The sequence below is a fragment of the Salvelinus sp. IW2-2015 genome, linkage group LG4q.1:29 (genome assembly GCF_002910315.2).
Source record: "Salvelinus sp. IW2-2015 linkage group LG4q.1:29, ASM291031v2, whole genome shotgun sequence".
Classification (NCBI taxonomy): domain Eukaryota; kingdom Metazoa; phylum Chordata; class Actinopteri; order Salmoniformes; family Salmonidae; genus Salvelinus; species Salvelinus sp. IW2-2015.
In genome coordinates, this window is record NC_036842.1 from 71101925 (window position 1) to 71123095 (window position 21171).

A 21171-nucleotide genomic window follows, 5' to 3' on the forward strand; every position below is an offset into this window, starting at 1 on the left:
AGTGGATAGAGGAGGTGTAAKCAAGAATGTTATTATTTTGTGAAATGTATGATGTAGAAAGATTGAGGTTGTTTTACAGGGTCAGAGAGGTTGGACGGGAATGGGAAGTGGGTGATATTTTGGGTGGGGGTGATGGGAGTAGTTAAGTTTGTAGGTAATTATTACATTTTGTTAGAAATTCAGGGTTAGTTATTAAGAGAATATAGTGGTATAGATTGGTCGTGACCGGCCTCCCACTCCTGTACAGTAGGTGGTGGTGTATGCACATGTCAGTTGGTTGCGATCCCACACCCCCCCCCGAAAAAAAAAAGAAGTCGAGGAAGCGAGCCGACGTTCAGCCTTTTTCTCTCGCGAGGAAGGACGCCGTTATCGGAATCCCTACAAACAACACGAGAATTCATCATTCACACGGTAATATAACCCAATCTAACACCGTACATATCTCGTGAGCCAGAAGTGGAGATACTGGGTGCTTTCAACCCGCATTCAAAATGTTATTTCACAGGACTATTAATATGGTACCAACTGCAACATACATCTATTCCGCTGCCACGGACGGACATTGAGGCCTAGCTAGCTACCATTGCGTGATTGTGTCTTCTGGCTAGTAGCACGCTGCAGCTATTCCATCTACAACTCGCTAATGTGCGCTAGCTAGTTAACCTGATGGAATGGCAATGGTTTCCCCCGGATACATGGCATCTACCTACACTGCTATCTGTGACTGAATTTGTAGCCTGTTCTGGAAGATATTTGTCAGGGATGTGTTTCCCTATTTACCCTGCATAGATACTAGCCCAGTTAACTAGCAACGTAGCGCACGCCTGCTAACGGCTCAGAATGGTTTCCAATTCACATTTTAAACTGTTAGCTAAGAACCAATAGCAACTACATTACATCACAATGCATTGACTAATCTAGGCCTATCTAGAATATAAATGAGACTTGTCAGCAAGTTAATGTACAGCTCACAAGCTAGCTAACGAGACATGCAATGGCGGACAGTAATGATTTAGGACAAGGCGGGACTCTTAAAACACGTCACTTCGATACAGCTACGACCGGAAGTGACTTTCCGTTACATGTTAGGAGAGCATTTTCGCGAACCCTTTAACTAACCATAACCTAATTATGCTAACCTGCTGTGTATGTTCTCCTAACCAACTGTAAATTATAACCCGCAACGAAAAAGTAACTTCCGGTCGTAGATGTGTCGAAGTMGCGTGTTTTTAAGGAGTCCCGTTTTAGATTGCTTAAAAATAAATATCAAGAAGACCTATAATACTTGTATCTGCAACTTCGTCTTAAAAGTTAGCTTTCTAGCTAACATTGTCTACAACCATGATCTAGCTAATGTACATGAACAGCTCTGGAGCCAGAGCTGGAGCCTCTGGTCCATTTGATCATGTTCAGAAATAATTTGAGTGCCTGTCATTTATAGTTATGTTGATATTGTCAACATGGTAATGACCATTACTCAGTTTAAATTGTTAATGAATAAAGTCATTTATTTTTTATACCCATTCACATCAAAATCGACAAACCTATTTTAATTGAGGTAGTGGTTGACTTTGTGTGCCACTAGGCACTACACAATATCCCATGATTAGCAGGCAAAGTTAGACCATGACACATGCACTCACTGAACCGTTCTCCAGTATATTCAACTAATTAAACATCTGTGTGGAACTGTGAAAGAAGAGCAATTAATGTGCAAACTGAACTTTTCAAATATGTTTATTTCAAGGAACCATAGGGTARGTCATTCTCAGTAGTATAAAGTAACTTCCTTTCCAGATGCACCCACATTAGGAATCTTGCTCAACAAGAAGCCAACATGATTGAATAGCTTATACATAATAAATACAGTTATTTGTTCTATGACTCAGACACACTCAGGTAAAACTTCACCCCAGCACACAGTGAACAGAGTGGGGAAAATAAAATGCTCTTTCTCAATTGTCTTTGATTCCAGGGCCCTGTCCAGAAACACCCCCTACACTCTGAACGCTTCTGGAGATTTGAGAGGGTTGAACAGGTGTAAGCAATATGGCAAACATTCTAGCATGTCAGAGGTCAAGGTGGATCTATCACCATGTATACAGTACCAGTCAAAAGTTTGGACACACCTACTCATTCCATTTTTTACTATTTTCTACATTGTAAACTATGAAATAACACGCATGGAGTCATGTAGTAACCAAAAAAGTGTTAAACAAATCAAAATATATTTTTGATATTAGATTCTTCAAAGTAGCCATCCTTTGCCTTGATGACAGCTTTGCACACTCTTGGCATTCTCAGAAACAGCTTCACCTGGAATGCTTTTCCAACAGTCTTGAAGGAGTTCCACATATGCTGAGCACTTGTTGGCAGCTTTTACTTGAGTCAGACTTACACAAGAGGATTAGGGGACACACTGAGTGCCTTTATGCTGATTATTACAATAATGATGATGATTCCCTTTTTTATCACTGAGCTACCACCACTTGGCCCTATACTTTGGGTGCTGCATTACACTGCAAAACAGTCCCTAAGTCATTCTCTGTGCGTGATGTGCTATCTGATGGAACACTTAACTTCTTTTGGCTGGGGGCAGTATTGAGTAGCTTGGATGAATAAGGTGCCCAGAGTAAACAGCATGCTACTCAGAAGCTAAGATATGTATATTGCTAGATTTGGATTGAAAACACTCTGACGTTTCTAAAACTGTTTGAATGATGTCTGTGAGTGTAACAGAACTCATATGGCAGGCAAAAACCTGAGAAAAAATCCAACCAGGAAGTGGGAAATCTGAGGTTTGTAAGTTTGCCTATCCAATATACAGTGTCTATCCACTAGATCTCAACAGTCTTTAGAACCTTGTTTGATGCTTCTGCTGTGAAGGATGAGGGAATGAGAGCTGATTGAGTCAGGGGTCTGGCAGAGTGCCACGAGCTCACTCAGGCGCGCCCCCGTGAGTAGTAGCTGTGTTCCTTTTCGTTTCTAAAGACAAAGGAATTCTCCGGTTGAAACATTATTGAAGATTTATGTTAAAAACATCCTAAAGATTGATTCTATACATTGTTTGACATGTTTCTACGAACTGTAATGGAATTTTTAGACTTTTCGTCTGGCCTGCGCGTCGTGAATTTGGATTTTTGAACTAAACGCACGAACAAAAACGAGGTATTTGGACATAAATTATGGACTTTATCGAACAAAACAAAAATTTATTGTGGAACTGGGAGTGCATTCTGATGAAGATCATCAAAGGTAAGTGAATATTTATAATGCTATTTCTGACTTCTGTTGACTCCACAACATGGCGGGTACCTGGGCTTGTTTTTGTGTCTGAGCGCCGTACTCAGATTATTGCATGGTGTGCTTTTTCCGTAAAGTTTTTATGAAATCTGACACAGCGGTTGCATTAAGGAGAAGTTTATCTAAAGTTCCATGTAAAACACTTGTGTCTTTTATCAATGTTTATTATGAGTATTTCTGTAAATTGATGTGGCTCTCTGCAAAATCACCGGATGTTTTGGAGGCAAAACATTACTGAACATAACGCGCCAATGTAAACTAAGATTTTTGCATATAAATATGAACGTTATCGAACAAAACATACATGTATTGTGTAACATGAAGTCCTATGAGTGTCATCTGATGAAGATCATCAAAGGTTAGTAATTCACTATCTCTATTTCTGCTTTTTGTGACTCCTCTCTTTGGCTGGAAAAATGGCTGTGTTTTTTTGTGACTAGGTACTGACCTAACATAATCAGATGGTGTGCTTTTGTCGTAAAGCCTTTTTGAAATCGGACACTGTGGTGGGATTAACAACAAGTTTATCTTTAAAATGGTGTAAAATACTTGTATGTTTGAGGAATTATAAATATGAGATTTCTGTTGTTTGAATTTGMCGCCCTGCATTTTCACTGGCTGTTGTCAAGTCGTTAACGGGATCTCAGCCGTAAGAAGTTAACCAGCATGGCTACCACAGTATTATGCAGCGATACTCCATCCCATCTGGCTTGCGCTTAGTGGGACTATCATTAGTTTTACAACAGGACAATGACCCAAAACACACCACCAGGCTGTGTAAGGGCTTTTTGACCAAGAAGGAGAGTGATGGAGTGCTGCATCAGATGACCTGGCATCTACAATCACCTGACCTCTACCCAATTGAAATGGTTTGGGATGAGATCGACCGCAGGGTGAAGGAAAAGCAGCCAACAAGTGCTGAGCATATGTGTGAACTCCTTTAAGACTGTTGGAAAAGCATTCCTCATGAAGCTGGTTGAGAGAATGCCAAGTGTGCAAAGCTGTCAAGGCAAAAATCAAAAATATATTTTGATTTGTTTAACACTTTTTTTGGTTTCTACGTTATTTCATAGTTTTGATGTCTTTACTTTACGTAAACAACCGCTGAATTGCAGAGCGCCAAATTAAAAAGAAAATACTAAAAATATTTATAATCATGAAATATACCGAAACACAGCTTAGCTTGTTGTTAATCCACCTATCGTGTCAGATTTTGAAAATATGCTTTACAGCGAAAGCAATCCAAGCGTTTGTGAGTTTATCAATCACTAGACAAAACAGTAAGAACAGCTAGCCTCAAATTAGCTTGGTCACGAAAGTCAGAAAAGCAATAAAKTTAATCGCTTACCTTTGATAATTATCGGATGTTTGCACTCACAAGACTCCCAGTTACACAATAAATGTTATTTTTGTTCGATAAAGATTAGTTTTATAACCAAAAACCGCCATTTGGTTTGCGCATATGTTCAGAAAACCACAGGCTCGTTCCGGTCCTGAAAGGCAGACAAAAATTCCAAAAAGTATCCGTAATGTTTGTAGAAACATGTCAAACGTTTTTTATAATCAATCCTCAGGTTGTTTTTAACATACATAATCGATAATATTTCAACCGGACGGTAACCTATTCAATACTACAGAGAAAGAAAATGTCGAGCTACATCTCTCGCACGCAGGAACTAATCAAAGGACACCTGACGTGTTTCGAAAAATCTCGCTCATTTTTCAAAATAAAAGCTTGAAACTATGTCTAAAGCCTGGTCACAGCCTGAGGAAGCCATTGGATAAGGAATCTGGTTGATACCCCTTTAAATGGAGGAGGGGCAGGCAACGGAACAGGGATTTTTCCAAATAAAAGGCACTTCCCGGTTGGATTTCCTCAGGTTTTCACCTGCAAAATCAGTTCTGTTATACTCACAGACAATATTTTGACAGTTTTGGAAACTTTTGAGTGTTTTCCATCCTAATCTGTCAGTTATATGCATATTCTAGCATCTGGGCCTGAGAAATAGTCCGTTTACCTTGGGAACGTTATTTTTCCAAACATAAAACTTCTGCCCCCTAGCTGAAAGAGGTTAACACCCGCCTGCTTAACCTGGAAGCCAGCCACACCAATGTGTCGGAGGAAACACCATACAACTGGCAATCGGGGTCAGCCTGCCGGCACCGGGTCCGCCACAAGGAGTTGCTAGGGCGCGATCAGCCAAGTAACATGACCCAACCACTATTGAAACAAATGCATCCCAGACCCCAATCAAATTGTAATTGTCACGTGTACACTTTAGTTAAATGCTTAATTACAAGCCCTTACCAACAGTGCAGAGGTAAACAATTATAACACAAATAATAAAATGCACAAGAGTGAAGCCATATGGAGGGTGTACCAGAAACATATCAATGTGCAGGGGTACTTAAGGTAGATATGTACAGTTTAAGTCGGACGTTTATATACACCTTAGCCAAATACATTTAAATTCAGTTTTTCAGAATTCCTGACATTTAATCCTAGTAAAAATTCCCTGTCTTAGGTCAGTTAGGATCACTTTATTTTAAGAATGTGAAATGTCAGAATAATAGTAGAGAATGATTTATTTCAGATTTGATTCTTTCATCACATTCCCAGTGGGTCAGAAGTTTACATACACTCATTAGTATTTGGTAGCATTGCCTTTAATTATTTAATTTGGGTCAAACGTTTCAGGTATCCTTCCACATGCTTCCCACGGTAAGTTGGGTGAATTTTGGCCCATTCCTCCTGACAGACCTGGTGTACCTGAGTCAGGTTTGTAGGCCTCCTTGCTCCCACACGCTTTTTCAGTTCTGCCCACACATTTTCTATGGGATTGAGGTCAGGGCTTTGTGACGGCCACTCCAATACCATGACTTTGTTAGGGTATTTGTGTCTTAAGTGTCTTAAGCTATTTTGTCACAACTTTGGAAGTATGCTTGGGGTCATTGTCCATTTGGAAGACCCATTTGCGACCAAGTTTAAACTTCCTGACTGATATCTTGAGATGTTGCTTCAATATATTCACAATTTTCCGTCCTCTTGATGCCATCTATTTTGTGAAGTGCACCAGTCCCTCCTGCAGCATTGTTGTTTTTTCAGACCAGAAGACATTCCTCCAAAAAGTACAATCTTTGTCCCCATGTGCAGTTGCAAACCGTAGTCTGGCTTTTTATGGCGGTTTTGGAGCAGTGGCTTCTTCCTTGCTGAGCGGCCTTTCAGGTTATGTCGATATAGGACTAGTTTCACTGTGGATATAGATACTTTTGTACCTGTTTCCTCCAGCATCTTCACAAGGTCCTTCGCTGTTCTGGGATTGATTTGCACTTTTCGCACCACAGTACGTTCATCTCTAGGAGACAGAACGCGTCTCCTTCCTGAGCGGTATGACGGCTGCGTGGTCCCATGGTGTTATACTTGCGTACTATTGTTTGTACAGATGAACGTGGTACCTTCTGGCGTTTGGAAATTGCTCCCAAGGATGAACCAGACTTGTGGAGGTCTACATTTCTTTTCTGAGGTCTTGCTGATTTTCTTTGATTTTCCCATGATGTCAAGCAGAGGCACTGAGTTTGAAGGAAGGCCTTGAAATACATTCACAGGTACACCTCCAATTGACTCATGATGTCAATTAGCTTTTCAGAAGCTTCTAAGCCATTACATAATTTTCTGGAATTTTCCAAGCTGTTTAAAAGGCACAGTCAACTTAGTGTATGTAAACTTCTGACCCACTGGAGTTGTGATACATTGAATTATAAGTGAAATAATCTGTCTGTAAACAATTGTTGGAAAGATTACTTGTGTCATGCACAAAGTATGTGTCCTAACTAGAGGTCGACCGATTATGATTTTTCGACGCCAATACCGATTATTGGAGGACCAAAAATAGCCGATACCGATTAATCGGCCGATTTTTTTTTATTTGTAATAATGACAATTACAACAATACTGAATGAACACTTATTTAACTTAATATAATACATAAATAAAATTAGCCTGAAATAAATAATGAAACCTGTTCAATTTAGTTTAAATAATGCAAAAACAAAGTGTTGGAGAAGAATGTAAAAGTGCAATATGTGCCATGTAAGAAAGCTAACGTTTAAGTTCCTTGCTCAGAACATGAGAACATATGAAAGCTGGTGGTTCCTTTTAACATGAGTCTTCAATATTCCCAGGTAAGAAGTTTTAGGTTGTAGTTACTATAGGAATTATAGAACTATTTCGCTCTATACGATTTCTATTTCATATACCTTTGACTATTGGATGTTCTTATAGGCACTTTAGTATTGCCAGTGTAACAGTATAGCTACCTGGGCTCGAACCAGGAACACATCTACAACAGCCACCCTCGAAGCAGCATTACCCATGCAGAGCAAGGGGAACAACTACTCCAAGTCTCAGAGCGAGTGACGTTTGAAATGCTACTAGCGTGCACCCCGCTAACTAGCTAGCCATTTCACATCGGTTACACCAGCCTAATCTCGGGAGTTGATAGGCTTGAAGTCATAAACAGCGCAATGCTTGAAGCATTGCGAAGAGCTGCTGGCAAAACGCACGAAAGTGCTGTTTGAATGAATGCTTACGAGCCTGCTGGTGCCTACCATCGCTCAGTCAGACTGCTCTATCAAATCATAGACTTAATTATAACATAACACACAGAAATACGAGCCTTAGGTCATTAATATGGTCGAATCCGGAAACTATCATCTCGAAAACAAGACGTTTATTTTTTCAGTGAAATACGGAACCATTCCGTATTTTATCTAACGGGTGGCATCCATAAGTCTAAATATTCCTGTTACATTGCACAACCTTCAATGTTATGTCATAATTACGAAAAATTCGGGCTAATTAGTTCGCAATGAGCCAGGCGGCCCAAACTGTTGCATATACCCTGACTCTGCGTGCAATGAACGCAAGAGAAGTGACACAATTTCACCTGGTTAATATTGCCTGCTAAACAGGATTTCTTTTAGCTAAATATGCAGGTTTAAGAATATATACTTCTATGTATTGATTTTTATGGTTAGGTACACGTTGGAGCAATGACAGTCCTTTTTTGCGAATGCCACCGCATCGATTATATGCAACGCAGGACACGCTAGATAAACTAGTAATATCATCAACTATGTGTGATTATGATTGATTGATTGTTTTTTATAAGATTAGTTTAATGCTATTTAGCAACTTACCATGGCTTCTTACTGCATTCGCGTAACAAGCTCCTCGTGAGGCAGGTGGTTAGAGCGTTGGACTTGTTAACCGTAAGGTTGCAAGATTGAATCCCTGAGCTGACAAGGTAAAAGTCTGTCGTTCTGCCCCTGAGCAAGGCAGTTAACCCACCGTACCTAGGTCGTCATTGAAAATAAGAATGTGTTCTTAACTGACTTGCCTAGTTAAATAAAAAAATAAAAAATTTAATTGGCAAATATCGGCGTCCAAAAATACCGATTTCCGATTGTTATGAAAACGTGGAATCGGCCCTAATTAATCGGACATTCCGATTAATCGGTCGACCTCTAGTCCTAACCGACTTGCCAAAACTGTAGTTTGTTAACAAGAAATTTGTGGAGTGGTTGAAAAATGAGTTTTAATGACTTTAATGACTGTACATATAAGCAAGCGTAAAGTGACTAGGCATCAGGATAGATGATGATAAGAGTAAAATGAAGAACAGGGTAGCGACACTATATGTTTACTGTGTGTATGTCTGCGGCATCTGTATGCGTGTGTGTGTGTTATGCGTTTGTGTGAATGAATGGGTATAGCCTTGTGAATGTGATTTAGAGCCAGTGCAAGATGGGGTCAATGCAGTGAGTGGTGGTGTCTGCCAAACTCGTTAAATAACTCATTCTTGAATCAAGAGGTCCAGGTAAACAAAAGGCACAACCTGTGGTTTGTTTTCTTTCAATACAAGCCCCTTTGTTTTGTTTGCTTATTACTGACAGTGATAAATTCACTGATGTTGGGGTTGAACAGCCTGATAATGTCAATTCTCTTTTATTTGCAATACTGATGTTGTTTTGTGGCTCTCTCTGGCTTTACAGGTCTGAGTGATGTCGGACCAAGATTTGGCAGAGATGGTACAGATAGCAGTGGAGGACTTGGGCCAAGGCGACCAGACTGGTAAGATCTTTATTAAAGACCACAAAGCTCTGTGCGATCACCATAACTAGGGCCATGTGACCTGACCAGGAAAACAATTAGGGGGAAATTGCTGGCTCAAGATAAATGTAGTGCTCATCACTCTGAAGTTGTCTCTTTACAATCATTTGCCTGTATTGTAAAGGACCACTGACTGGCTAATGGTTCAGCTTTACTTATGGCTTAAGTTGTTTTATCTTCATGGTAGCTATGAACTATTTGGGTACATTTGGTTAAATCGCTTGATTTGGATGAGCTACTTCTAAGCGTCAACACTGCATCTGGTAGTGTTTTCATGATCGTGTGTATGTTTTACTGTGCTTGACTGCATTTGGGATTTGTTTTAGATGTTTTGGACAATCATGAAGATTGTGATGACAAGCCTGACAGGAAAAGGCCAAGGGTGGACAACAGCTCCCAGGACGCATCTCTAAAGGTAGTTACTCCTGCACTACATCGTGGTCGTGGGTATACTCACCTTGCTGTGAGTGATTGGATTCAGTATGTACTTCCAAGCTGAATCAGTCATGTGAGCATGTCAGCTTGTTTGTCCTATGAAATTAAAGCATAAATTGTGTTTATAAATGCCTACTTTAGTGATTTTTACAAGGTCTCTGCATTGTAAAAGGGGAGCTCACTTCATCAACCACCAATGTGTAACATGTAGCACCCACCTTTTCTTACACACACACAATTAACTTTCTTTCCCTCTGCCTCTTTCCCTCTTCCTCTCTCCCTCCCTCTCTTCAGACCTTGTTGTACTCCATTAGCCAGACGATCTGCCAGCGTCTGGACAACATGGAGGCCAAGCTGCAGGTGGTGGAGGCGACGTGCCGGGCCCTGGAGAGGAAGCTGGATGCTGTGGTCAACAAGAACCCGGCGCCCATCCAGGTCCCCATGGTGGCCGGCTCCCCTCTGGGTGCCACCCAGACCTGGAATAAAGTGCGTTGGTGAGTTGAGGTTTGCACCTGGGCCCATACTCATTAGGGCACACCGTAGCACACCATTTTGCAACAGACAAGTTATTGGACAAGTTCAGGTAGTCTTTCCCTGTCGTTTTATTCCGCTTGGTGCCTAATGAACACGACCCTGGTTAGGCCTGAGGATCGTGGTGGGATAAAATGCTGGGACTTAGACTGGGACTGGTCAGGGTGAGATCAGGGTGGTACACTGGGGGACGATGACAGTGGTTGACTTGTGCTTTATGAGGTTTAGGGAGTTGTGGCGTAGTACTCATTCTCTTACAAGTGAGTGCTTGAGTAGAATGCACCTATTCCCATGAACACAATTTGACACCGGAGCCTGTTGAGATATTAGACACTGAAGAAATCCCCGTCTGCCCCTGCAGTGTTGTTCCACAGACCAATGTGATAGTGAGCCAAGACCGACCGAAGGGCCAGGATGAGCCAGTAACTCGAGGGGCAGATTCCCTGGAGAACCTCCTCAGCAAGTGAGTGACTGACGCCTGTTTTCTTCTGTCATCATGCAGAATGTAGAATTGAGTATAGAACAAACACTGTTGTGCATAAAACTGTGAACCCCACTAAAGTTTGTTCAACACAGAACCCTCATAATACAATGGTACTCTGAACCCTGCAGAGTTTAGTGGCTCACACAGAACACAATGGAACACATATGGGCTCGGCTCACGTCCCTGTGTTGATACGGGGCTGTAACTCAGCCTGTGTGTGTTTCTATGCGCGTGTGTGATCCGTCAGCACGGTGGGCGGGCGGAGGCAGAACACGTTCCTGGTGAAGGTGCCGGCACCGGAGGACAGCCAGGAGGACCAGGAGAGCGGCTCAGAGGCCAGTGACTCTGTGTCCAACAGCGGCCAGACCAACAACGCCCAGAGCACCCAGAACGTCACCCTCATCACCCTCAACTCAGAGGGTACGGCCCTGTCAGAACACGTGCACACATACACAGAAACCAAGAAACACACACACAAACACATCCATATATTTATATCTACATATTCTTCTTCATTCCTTATAAGGTAGGTGTTGTGAAATTGTTAGATTACGTGTTAGATATTACTGTATGGTCGGAACTAGAAGCACAAGCATTTCGCTACACGTGCATTAACATCTGCTAACCATGTGTATGTTACCAATKAAATTTGATTTGCTTTGAGAAACACATGCGTGTCCCAAACGTGGCTTAAAGAGTTTAAAGAAACAAGTCACTTGATGAACTGTTCATCAATGTGAATCATGCTGGAGTCTTCTCAGTGAGACGGATACCATCAAACACATTTGAACTCCAATGCAGCTTGACTTTGATTTGTGAATGTGATATGTTGCCTGGCTACTTCTTGCATAACGCCCAAATAGTATAGTCGTGGCCAAAAGTTTTGAGAATGACACAAATATTAATTTTCACAAAGTCTGCTGCCTCAGTTTGTATGATGGCAATTTGCATATACTCCAGAATGTTATGAAGAGTGATCAGATGAATTGCAAAGTCCCTCTTTGCCATGCAAATGAACTGAATCTCCCAAAAACATTTCCACTGCATTTCAGCCCTGCCACAAAAGGACCAGCTGACATCATGTCAGTGATTCTCTCGTTAACACAGGTGTGAGTGTTGACGAGGACAAGGCTGGAGATCATTCTGTCACGCTGATTGAGTTCGAATAACAGACTGGAAGCTTCAAAAGGAGGGTGGTGCTTGGAATCATTGTTCTTCCTCTGTCAAACATGGTTACCTGCAAGGAAACATGTGCCGTCATCATTGCTTTGCACAAAAAGGGCTTCACAGGCAAGGATATTGCTGCCAATAAGATTGCACCTAAATCAACCATTTATCGGATCAATAACTTCAAGGAGAGCGGTTCAATTGTTGTGAAGAAGGCTTCAGGGCGCACAAGAAAGTCCAGCAAGCGCCAGGACCGTCTCCTGAAGTTGATTCAGCTGCGGGATCGGGGCACCACCAGTACAGAGCTTGCTTAGGAATGGCAGCAGGCAGGTATGAGTGCATCTGCACGCACAGTGAGGCGAAGACTTTTGGAGGATGGCCTGGTGTCAAGAAGGGCAGCAAAGAAGCCACTTCACTCCAGGAAAAACATCAGGGACAGACTGATATTCTGCAAAAGGAACAGGGATTGGACTGCTGAGGACTGGGGTAAAGTCATTTTCTCTGATGAATCCCCTTTCCGATTGTTTGGGGCATCCGGAAAAAAGCTTGTCCGGAGAAGACAAGGTGAGCGCTACCATCAGTCCTGTGTCATGCCAACAGTAAAGCATCCTGAGACCATTCATGTGTGGGGTTGCTTCTCAGCCAAGGGAGTGGGCTCACTCACAATTTTMCCTAAGAACACAGCCATGAATAAAGAATGGTACCAACACATSCTCCGAGAGCAACTTCTCCCAACCYTCCAGGAACAGTTTGGTGACYAACAATGCCTTTTCCAGCATGATGGAGCACCTTGCCATAAGGCAAAAGTGATAACTAAGTGGCTCGGGGAACAAAACATCTATATTTTGGGTCCATGGCCAGGAAACTCCCCAGACCTCAATCCCATTGAGAACTTGTGGTCAATCCTCAAGAGGCAGGTGGACAAACAAAACCCCACAAATTCTGACAAACTCCAACCATWGATTATGCAAGAATGGGCTGCCATCAGTCAGGATGTGGCCCAGAAGTTAATTGACAGCATGCCAGGGCGGCTTGCAGAGGTCTTGAAAAAGAAGGGTCAACACTGCAAATATTGACTCTTTGCATCAATTTCATGTAATTGTCAATAAAAGCCTTTGACACTTATGTAATGCTTGTAATTATACTTCATTATTCCATAGTAACATCTGACAGAAATATCTAAAGACACTGAAGCAGCAAACTTTGTGAAAATTAATATTTCTGTCATTCTCAAAACTTTTGGCCAGACTGTACCACCTGTCTTGGTGTATAATGGTGCTGGGTTGATGTGTATGGATGTTTCACTCTGTATCATTACCAGCGTAGACATCTGTGGTGAGGCATCTGTGGTAGCTATTGTCTCACTCGGACTGTTTTGAAGTCCTCGAGGATGGTGTCTCACTCTGTCGGGACTCAGTGGCTTTCCCGGTGGTCACGGAGAAGCCTGAGGAGAGGAAAGGTTTTTATGATTGAGCAAAGTTTCTGACTGCAGCACATGCTATTGTTTTTGTTATTGTTGTTTGGGCTGTTTTGAGTGGTTTCTTGGAGTTCCTTGGTTAGCATCAAAGATATTATTTGGCATTCATTCATTTGCAGATGCGAGTTTCCATGACAATGCGTTTTAGTCAGAATTAGCCGAAGGGCACCATGTTTTTCTTAAAAAGGAAACATGCATGCCTGGGTGTGTGTGCGTGATCCTTCGACTTCCCTGCATTTTACTCTCAATGTCACTGTCAGCTGTCTGCCTTTCCACACCTCTCCATAGACAAAGTGAGCTCTCAGGTTACTACTCTTTATATAGATTTAAAATAGGCAGTCTGTTGTTTCACTGAATAGGTTCCTTGTTGAACTCTGTAATGCTCCATGGAGGTGTCATGCTAATGTTTGAGAATGTCACAACAACGCTCATAATTACCTCCAGAACTGTATGCCGGTGTAGTCTTGATGCTCACCAGAAGGCTGTGCTGTGGTATCAGCACAAGTAAAGATTAGGAAGGTGTAGGCCTAGGCCTATCTGAAGTATTTCAGTGCATGCGCCTGTGGGATCTGTGTATATACGAAGACTACAAAAATACATATTCATAAAACATTGAGCCCAAAAACCCTCACACATGAAGAGGCGTTTGATAAATTACAGCTGCTCTCCCTGACACACGCATACATACAGTACCAGTCAAAAGTTTGGACACCTACTCATTCCAGGGTTTTTCTTTATTTGGACTATTTTCTACATTGTAGAATAATAGTGAAGACATCATAACTATGAAATGACACATATGAAATCATGTAGTAACCGAAAAAGTGTTAAACCAATCAAAATATATTTTAGATTCTTCAAAGTAGCCACCCTTTGCCTTGATGACAGCTTTGCACACGCTTGGCATTCTCTCAACCAGCTTCACCTGGAATGCTTTTCCAACAGTCTTGAAGGAGTTGCTGAGCACTTGTTGGCTGCTTTTCCTCCACTCTGCGGTCCAACTCATCCCAATTGGGTTGCGCTCGGGTGATTGTGGTGGCCATTTCATCTGATGCAGCACTCAGTCACTCTCCTTCTTGGTCAAATAGCGCAAACCAGATGGGATGGCGTATCGCTGCAAAATGCTGTGGGAGCCATGCGACTTGAATTCTAAATAAATCACAGACAGTGTCACCAGCAAAGCACCATCACACCTCCTCCATGCTTAATTGTGGAGACCACACATGCGGAGGTCATCCGTTTACCTACTCTGAGTCTCACAAAGACACGGTGGTTGGAACCAAAAATCTCATATTTGGACCAAAGGACAGATTTCCACTGGTCTAATGTCCATTGCTCGTGTTTCTTGGCCCAATCAAGTCTCTTCTTCTTATTGGTGTCCTTTTAGTAGTGGTTTATTTGCAGCAATTCGACCATGAAGGCCTGATTCACACAGTCTCCTCTGTACAGTTGATGTTGAGATGTGTCTGTTACTTGAACTCTGAACCATTTATTTGGGCTGCAATTTGAGGCTGGTAACTCTAATGAACGTATCCTCTGCAGCAGATGTAACTCTGGGTCTTCAATTGCTGTGGCAGTCCTCATGGGAGACAGTTTCATCATAGGGCTTGAAGTTTTTTGCGACTACACTTGAAGAAACTTGAAAAGTTCTTGACATTTTCCGTATTGACTGACCTTCATGTCTTAAAGTAAGGATGGACTGTTGTTTCTCTTTGGTTATTTGAGCTGTTCTTGCCATAATATGGACTTCGTCTTTTACCAAATAGGGCTATCTTCTGTATACRACCCCTACCTTGTCACAACACAACTGATTGGCTCAAACGCATTAAAAAGGAAAGAAATTCCACAAATTTTAAGAAGGCACACCTCTTAATTGAAATGCATTCCAGGTGACTACCTCATGAAGCTGGTTGAGGGAATGCCATGAGTGTGCAAAGCTGTCATTGAGGCAATATAAAATATATTTAGATTTGTTTAACACTTTTTTGGTTACTACATGATTCCATATGTGTTATTTCATAGTTTATGTCTTCACTATTACTCTACAATGTAGAAAATAGTAAAAAATAAAGAAAAACCCTTGAATGAGAAGGTGTGTCCAAACTTTTGACTGGTCCTATACATACATACATACATACATCCAGTGGGGAGAACAAGTATTTGATACACTGCCGATTTTGCAGGTTTTCCTACTTACAAAGCATGTAGAGGTCTGTAATTTTTATCATAGGTACACTTCAACTATGAGAGACGGAATCTAAAACAAAAATCCAGAAAATCACATTGTATGATTTTTAAGTAATTAATTTGCATTTTATTGCATGACATAAGTATTTGATCACATCAGAAAAGCAGAACTTAATATTTGGTACAGAACCTTTGTTTGCAATTACAAGAGATCATACGTTCCTGTAGTTCTTGACAGGTTTTGCACACACTGCAGCAGGGATTTTGGCCCACTCCTCCCTACAGATCTTCTCCAGATCCTTCAGGTTCGGGGCTGTCGCTGGGCAATACGAGCTTTCAGCTCCTCCAAAGATTTTCTATTGGGTTCAGGTCTGAGACTGCTAGGCCACTCCAGGACCTTGAGATGCTTTCTACGGAGCCACTCCTTAGTTGCCATGGCTGTGTGTTTCGTGTCGTTGTCATGCTGGAAGAACCAGCCAGACCCATCTTCAATGCTCTTACTGAGGGAAGAGTTGTTGCCAAGATCTCCGATACATGGCCCCATCATCCTCCCCTCAATACGTGCAGTCTCTGTCCCCTTTGCAGAAAAGCATCCCAAAGATGATGTTTCCACCTCCATGCTTCACGGTTGGATGTGTTCTTGGGGTTGTACTCATACTTCTCTCTTCCTCCAAAACACGGGGCGAGTGGGCGAGGGAAAAGTTAGACCAAAAAGCTCTATTTTATGGTCTCATACAGAACCAACATGAACCTTCTCCATTCCTCCTCGGGATCATCAGATGGTCATATGGACAAACTATCCAGACAGGGCTCTGGGACATGCACTGTGTGCATATAAGGTCGATTGGAGAACCCTTGCATTGCGTGCCAGGATTTTTATATTCCCATTGCGAATTGCGTAGTGTAGTTACTGCTGGAAAAATCTTTTCTTTTGCGAGATACTGTGGTCCCAGCTCTCATTCAGGGTCACTTTTGACCAGTTGTCCTGCGTGTAGTTCTGGGCTAGGAGTCCTCTCACCTCTCTTCATGATCATTGATGGCCCACGTAAGGTGAAATCTTGTCATGTGAGCCCCAAGACCTAAGCGGTAGTGACCGTCAATCTTCTGACTTTAACATCTCCTTTCAAATTTAGTTAATTAATTGCGCCAACCAGTTTGGTTCCTTCCTTCTCACCAACGCTCTTGTACTCATTGGCATGCATGGCTATAGCCCTTAGTCCCAGCATGTGCAGGGTTACCAATTTTTATACACCTGAGTTCCTTGACATCAGCCTCAGTCTGGTCTTGGGCCATTGTGGAGAGGTTGGAATCTGTTTGATGAGGTGTGTGGACAGGTGTCTTTATACAGCTAACGAAGTTAAAACAGGTGCAGTTAATACAGGTAATGAGTGGAAGAACAGGAGGACTTCTTAAAGAAAAGACTAACAGGTGCTGGAGAGCCGGATTCTTACTGGTTGGTAGTGATCAAATACTTATGTCATGCATAAAAATGCAAATTAATTATTTAAAAATCATACAATGTTGATTTTCTGGATTTTTTGTTTTTAGATTCCGTCTCTCACAGTTGAAGTGTACCTATGTTAAAAAAATCGACAGAGCCTCTACGTGCTTTGTAAGTAGGAAAACCTGGCAAAATCGGCAGTGTATCAAATACTGTTCTCCCCACTGTACATACATAACAATCATACAATACATACAAATACATACGAATACATAATACATACATACATTACATACAACATACCCATACTAATACAGTACATACATATACCATAATACATACATACATACTACATTTACATACATTACCACTACTACATCATCAGATAGATGTCGGAAGTTTACATTACACCTTAGCAAAATACTTTTCAAACTGAGTTTTTCATAATTTCCTGACATTTAATCCTAGTAAAAATTCCCTGTTTTAGGTCAGTTAGGATCACCACTTTATTTTAAGAATGTGAAATGTTCAGGAATAATAGTAGAGCAGAAGGATTTATTTCACCTTTTATTTCTTTCAGCATCACAATTCCCAGTGGCGCTCAGAAGTTACATGCACTTAATTAAGTGAATTTAGGTAGCATTGCCTTTAAATTGTTAATTTGGGTCAAACGTTTCGTGGTAGCCTTCCACATGGCTTCCCACATAAGTTGGGTGAATTTTGGGCCATCCTCCTGACAAGAGCTGCGCTGTAACTGAGTCAGTTATGTAGCCTCCTCGCTCGCACACACGCTTTTTCAGTTCTCTCACCAATATTCTATGAGATTGAGTCAGGGCTTTGTAGATGGCCATCCAAATACCTTGACTTGTTTCCTTAAGCCTTTTGCCACAACTTTGGAAGTATGCTTGCGGTCATTGTCCATTGGAAGGACCCATTTGCGGACCAAGACTTTAACTTCCTGACTGATGTCTGAAGATGTTGCTTCAATATATCCACATCATTTTTGGAGCAGTGCTTATCTTCCTTGCCTGAGCCAGCCTTTCAGTTATGTCAATATAGGACTCTTTACTGTGGGATATAGATACTTTTGTACCTGTTCCTCCAGCATCTTCACAAGGTCCTTTGCTGTTGTTCTGGGATTGATTTGCACTTTTCGCAACACAGTACGTTCATCTCTAGGAGGCAGAACGTGTCTCCTTCCTGAGCGGTATGATGGCTGTGTGGTCCCATGGTGTTTATACTTGTGTACTATTGTTTGTACAGATGAACGTGGTACCTTCAGGCGTTTGGAAATTGCTCCCAAGGATGAACCAGACTTGTGGAGGTCTACAAGTTTATTTTTTTCGAGGTCTTGGCTAATTTCTTTTGATTTTCCCATGATGTCACGCAAAGAGGCACTGAGTTTGAAGGAAGGCTTTGAAATACATCCACAGGTACACCTCCAATTGACTCAAATTATGTCAATTAGTCTATCAGAAGCTTCTAAAGCCATGACATAATTTTCTGGAATTTTCCAAGCTTTTTAAATGCACAGTCAACTTCTGACCCACTGGAATTGTGATACATTGAATTATAAGTGAAACTATATCTGTAAGTGAAACTAAATCTGTCTGTTAACAATTGTTGGAAAAATTACTTGTCATGCACAAAGTAGACTTGCCAAAACTATAGTTTGTTAACAAGAAATTTGTGGAGTGGTTGAAAATTAGTTATAATGACTCCAACCTAAGTGTATGTGAACTTCCGACTTCTACTGTATATACTACCGTTCAAAATTTTGAGGTCACTGAGAAATGTCAAAAAAAGAAAGAAAAGGAAAGCACATTTTTTGTCKATTTTTTTAATAACATCAAATTGGTCAGAAATACAGTGTAGACGTTGTAAATGACTATTGTACCTGGAAACAGCTGATTTCTTATGGAATATCTATACAGGCATACAGAGGCCCATTATCAGCAACCATCACTCCTGTGTTCCAATGGCACTTTGTGTTAGCTAATCCAAGTGTGTAATTTGAAAACCCTTTTGCAATTATGTTATCACAGCTGAAAACTGTTGCTGCTGATATAAAGATGCAACAAAACTGTTTCTCTTTAGATTAGTTGAGTATCTGGAGCATCAACATTTGTGGGTTCGATTACAGGCTCAAAATTGCCAGAAACAAATAACTTTCTTCTGAAACTCGTCAGTCTATTCTTGTTCTGAGAAATTACTAAGAAATTGAAGATATCGTACAAAGCTGTGTACTACTCCCTTCACAGAACAGCGCAAACTGGCTCTAACCAGAATAGAAAGAGGAGTGGGAGGCTCCGGTGCACAACTGAGCAAGAGGACGTCAACAGTGAAGAGGCGAATCTGGGATGCTGGCCTTCTAGGCCAGATACTCAACTAGTCTAAAGAAGGCCAGTTTTATTGCTTCTTTAAATCAGCACAACAGTTTTCAGCTGTGCTAACATAATTGCAAAATGTTTTTTCATGATCAATTAGCCTTTTACAATGATTAAACTTGGATTAGCTAAGACAACGTGACTTTGGAACACAGGAGTGATGGTTGCTGATAATGTGCCTCTGTACGCCTATGTAGATATTCCATTAATAATCTGCCGTTTCCAGCTACGATATTAATTTACAACATTAACAATGTCCACACTGTATATCTGATCACTTTGATTTTATTTTAGTGGACAAAAATGTGCTTTTCTTCCAAAAACAAGGATATTTCTAAGTGACCCCAAACTTTTGAACTGTAGTGTGTGTGTAATATATGTTATTTTTTTAGTATAGAAACAGACCCACACATACAACAGGCTGGGAGCAGCTTTAGGGGTTATATCATTACCATTATACTCCCATCCATGCCCCCTCTTTCTTTATAGATGACTACCCAGCAGGTACGTGGCTTGGCGACGAGAACAATGCAGAGATGCGCGTGCGCTGCCCGGTGACGCCGGGCGACATGCTCCACATCAGCACCAACTGCCGCACGGCAGAGAAGATGGCACTGACACTGCTGGACTACCTATTCCACCGCGAGGTGCAGGCTATCTCCAACCTTTCGGGCCAGGGCAAGCACGGCAAGAAGCAGCTGGACCCACTCATGATCTACGGCGTACGCTGTGAGTCACGCACACCTTTTCACTCCAATACTCACACTGCTGTTTAACCCTGTACAGACTAAGCGGGCGCGGGGGGGGGTCATACCAAGGGTCATTTAGCTATTTGATTTTGAATTTTAAGACCCCTTGAAGTATAAAAAAATATATATATGCACACTACCGTTGAGAAGTTTGGGGTCACTTAGAAATGTCCTTGTTTTTGAAGGAAAGCAAAAAAAAATGTCCATTTGAAATAATATGAAATTGATCAGAAATACAGTGTAGACATTGTTAATATTGTAAATTACTATTGTATCTGGAAACGGTTGATTGTTAATGGAATATCTACATAGGCGTACAGAGGCCCATTATCAGCAAACATCACTCCTGTGTTCCAATGGCACGTTGTGTTCGCTAATCCAAGTTTATAATTTTAAAAGGCTAGTTGATCATTAGAAAACCCTTTTGCAATTATGTTAGCACCGCTGGAAACTGTTGTGCTGATTTAAAGAAGCAATAAAACTGTCCTTCTTTAGACTAGTTGAGTATCAGCATTTGTGGGTTCGATTACAGGCTCAAAATGGCCAGAAACACAGACTTTCTTCTGAAACTCGTCAGTCTATTCTTGTTCTGAGAAATGAAGGCTATTCCATGTGATAAATTGCCAACAAACTGAAGATCTCGTACAACGCTGTGTACTACTCACAGAACAGAACAGCGAGAGAACAAGTATATTAGAGTGTCTAGTTTGAGAAACAGATGCCTCAAGTCCTCAATTGACAGCTTCATTAAATGGTACCCGCAAAACACCAGTCTCGACGTGAAACAGTGAAGAGGCGACTCTGGGATGCTGGCCTTCTAGGCAGAGTTGCAAAGAAA

General features: G+C 41.5%; 1 protein-coding gene across 3 annotated transcripts in view; it reads left to right on the forward strand.

Moving 5' to 3' along the window:
* The first annotated feature begins 306 nt into the window (after nucleotides 1-306).
* Nucleotides 307-21171, forward strand: part of LOC111962484 (protein BANP) — a 93882-nt gene continuing 73017 nt past the window's right edge. Inside the window, exons 1-7 of one of the 3 annotated variants that reach the window (XM_070443086.1) lie at nucleotides 307-411; nucleotides 9358-9436; nucleotides 9802-9890; nucleotides 10205-10404; nucleotides 10803-10904; nucleotides 11173-11345; nucleotides 20074-20313. In XM_070443086.1, the coding sequence (XP_070299187.1) occupies nucleotides 9367-9436; nucleotides 9802-9890; nucleotides 10205-10404; nucleotides 10803-10904; nucleotides 11173-11345; nucleotides 20074-20313 (874 nt within the window). In that variant the 5' untranslated portion in view covers nucleotides 307-411; nucleotides 9358-9366. Of the gene's footprint in view, nucleotides 412-448; nucleotides 2039-9357; nucleotides 9437-9801; nucleotides 9891-10204; nucleotides 10405-10802; nucleotides 10905-11172; nucleotides 11346-20073; nucleotides 20314-21171 lie in introns of those variants that run through there. The other 2 variants (XM_070443087.1, XM_070443088.1) reach the window with 2 other exon arrangements.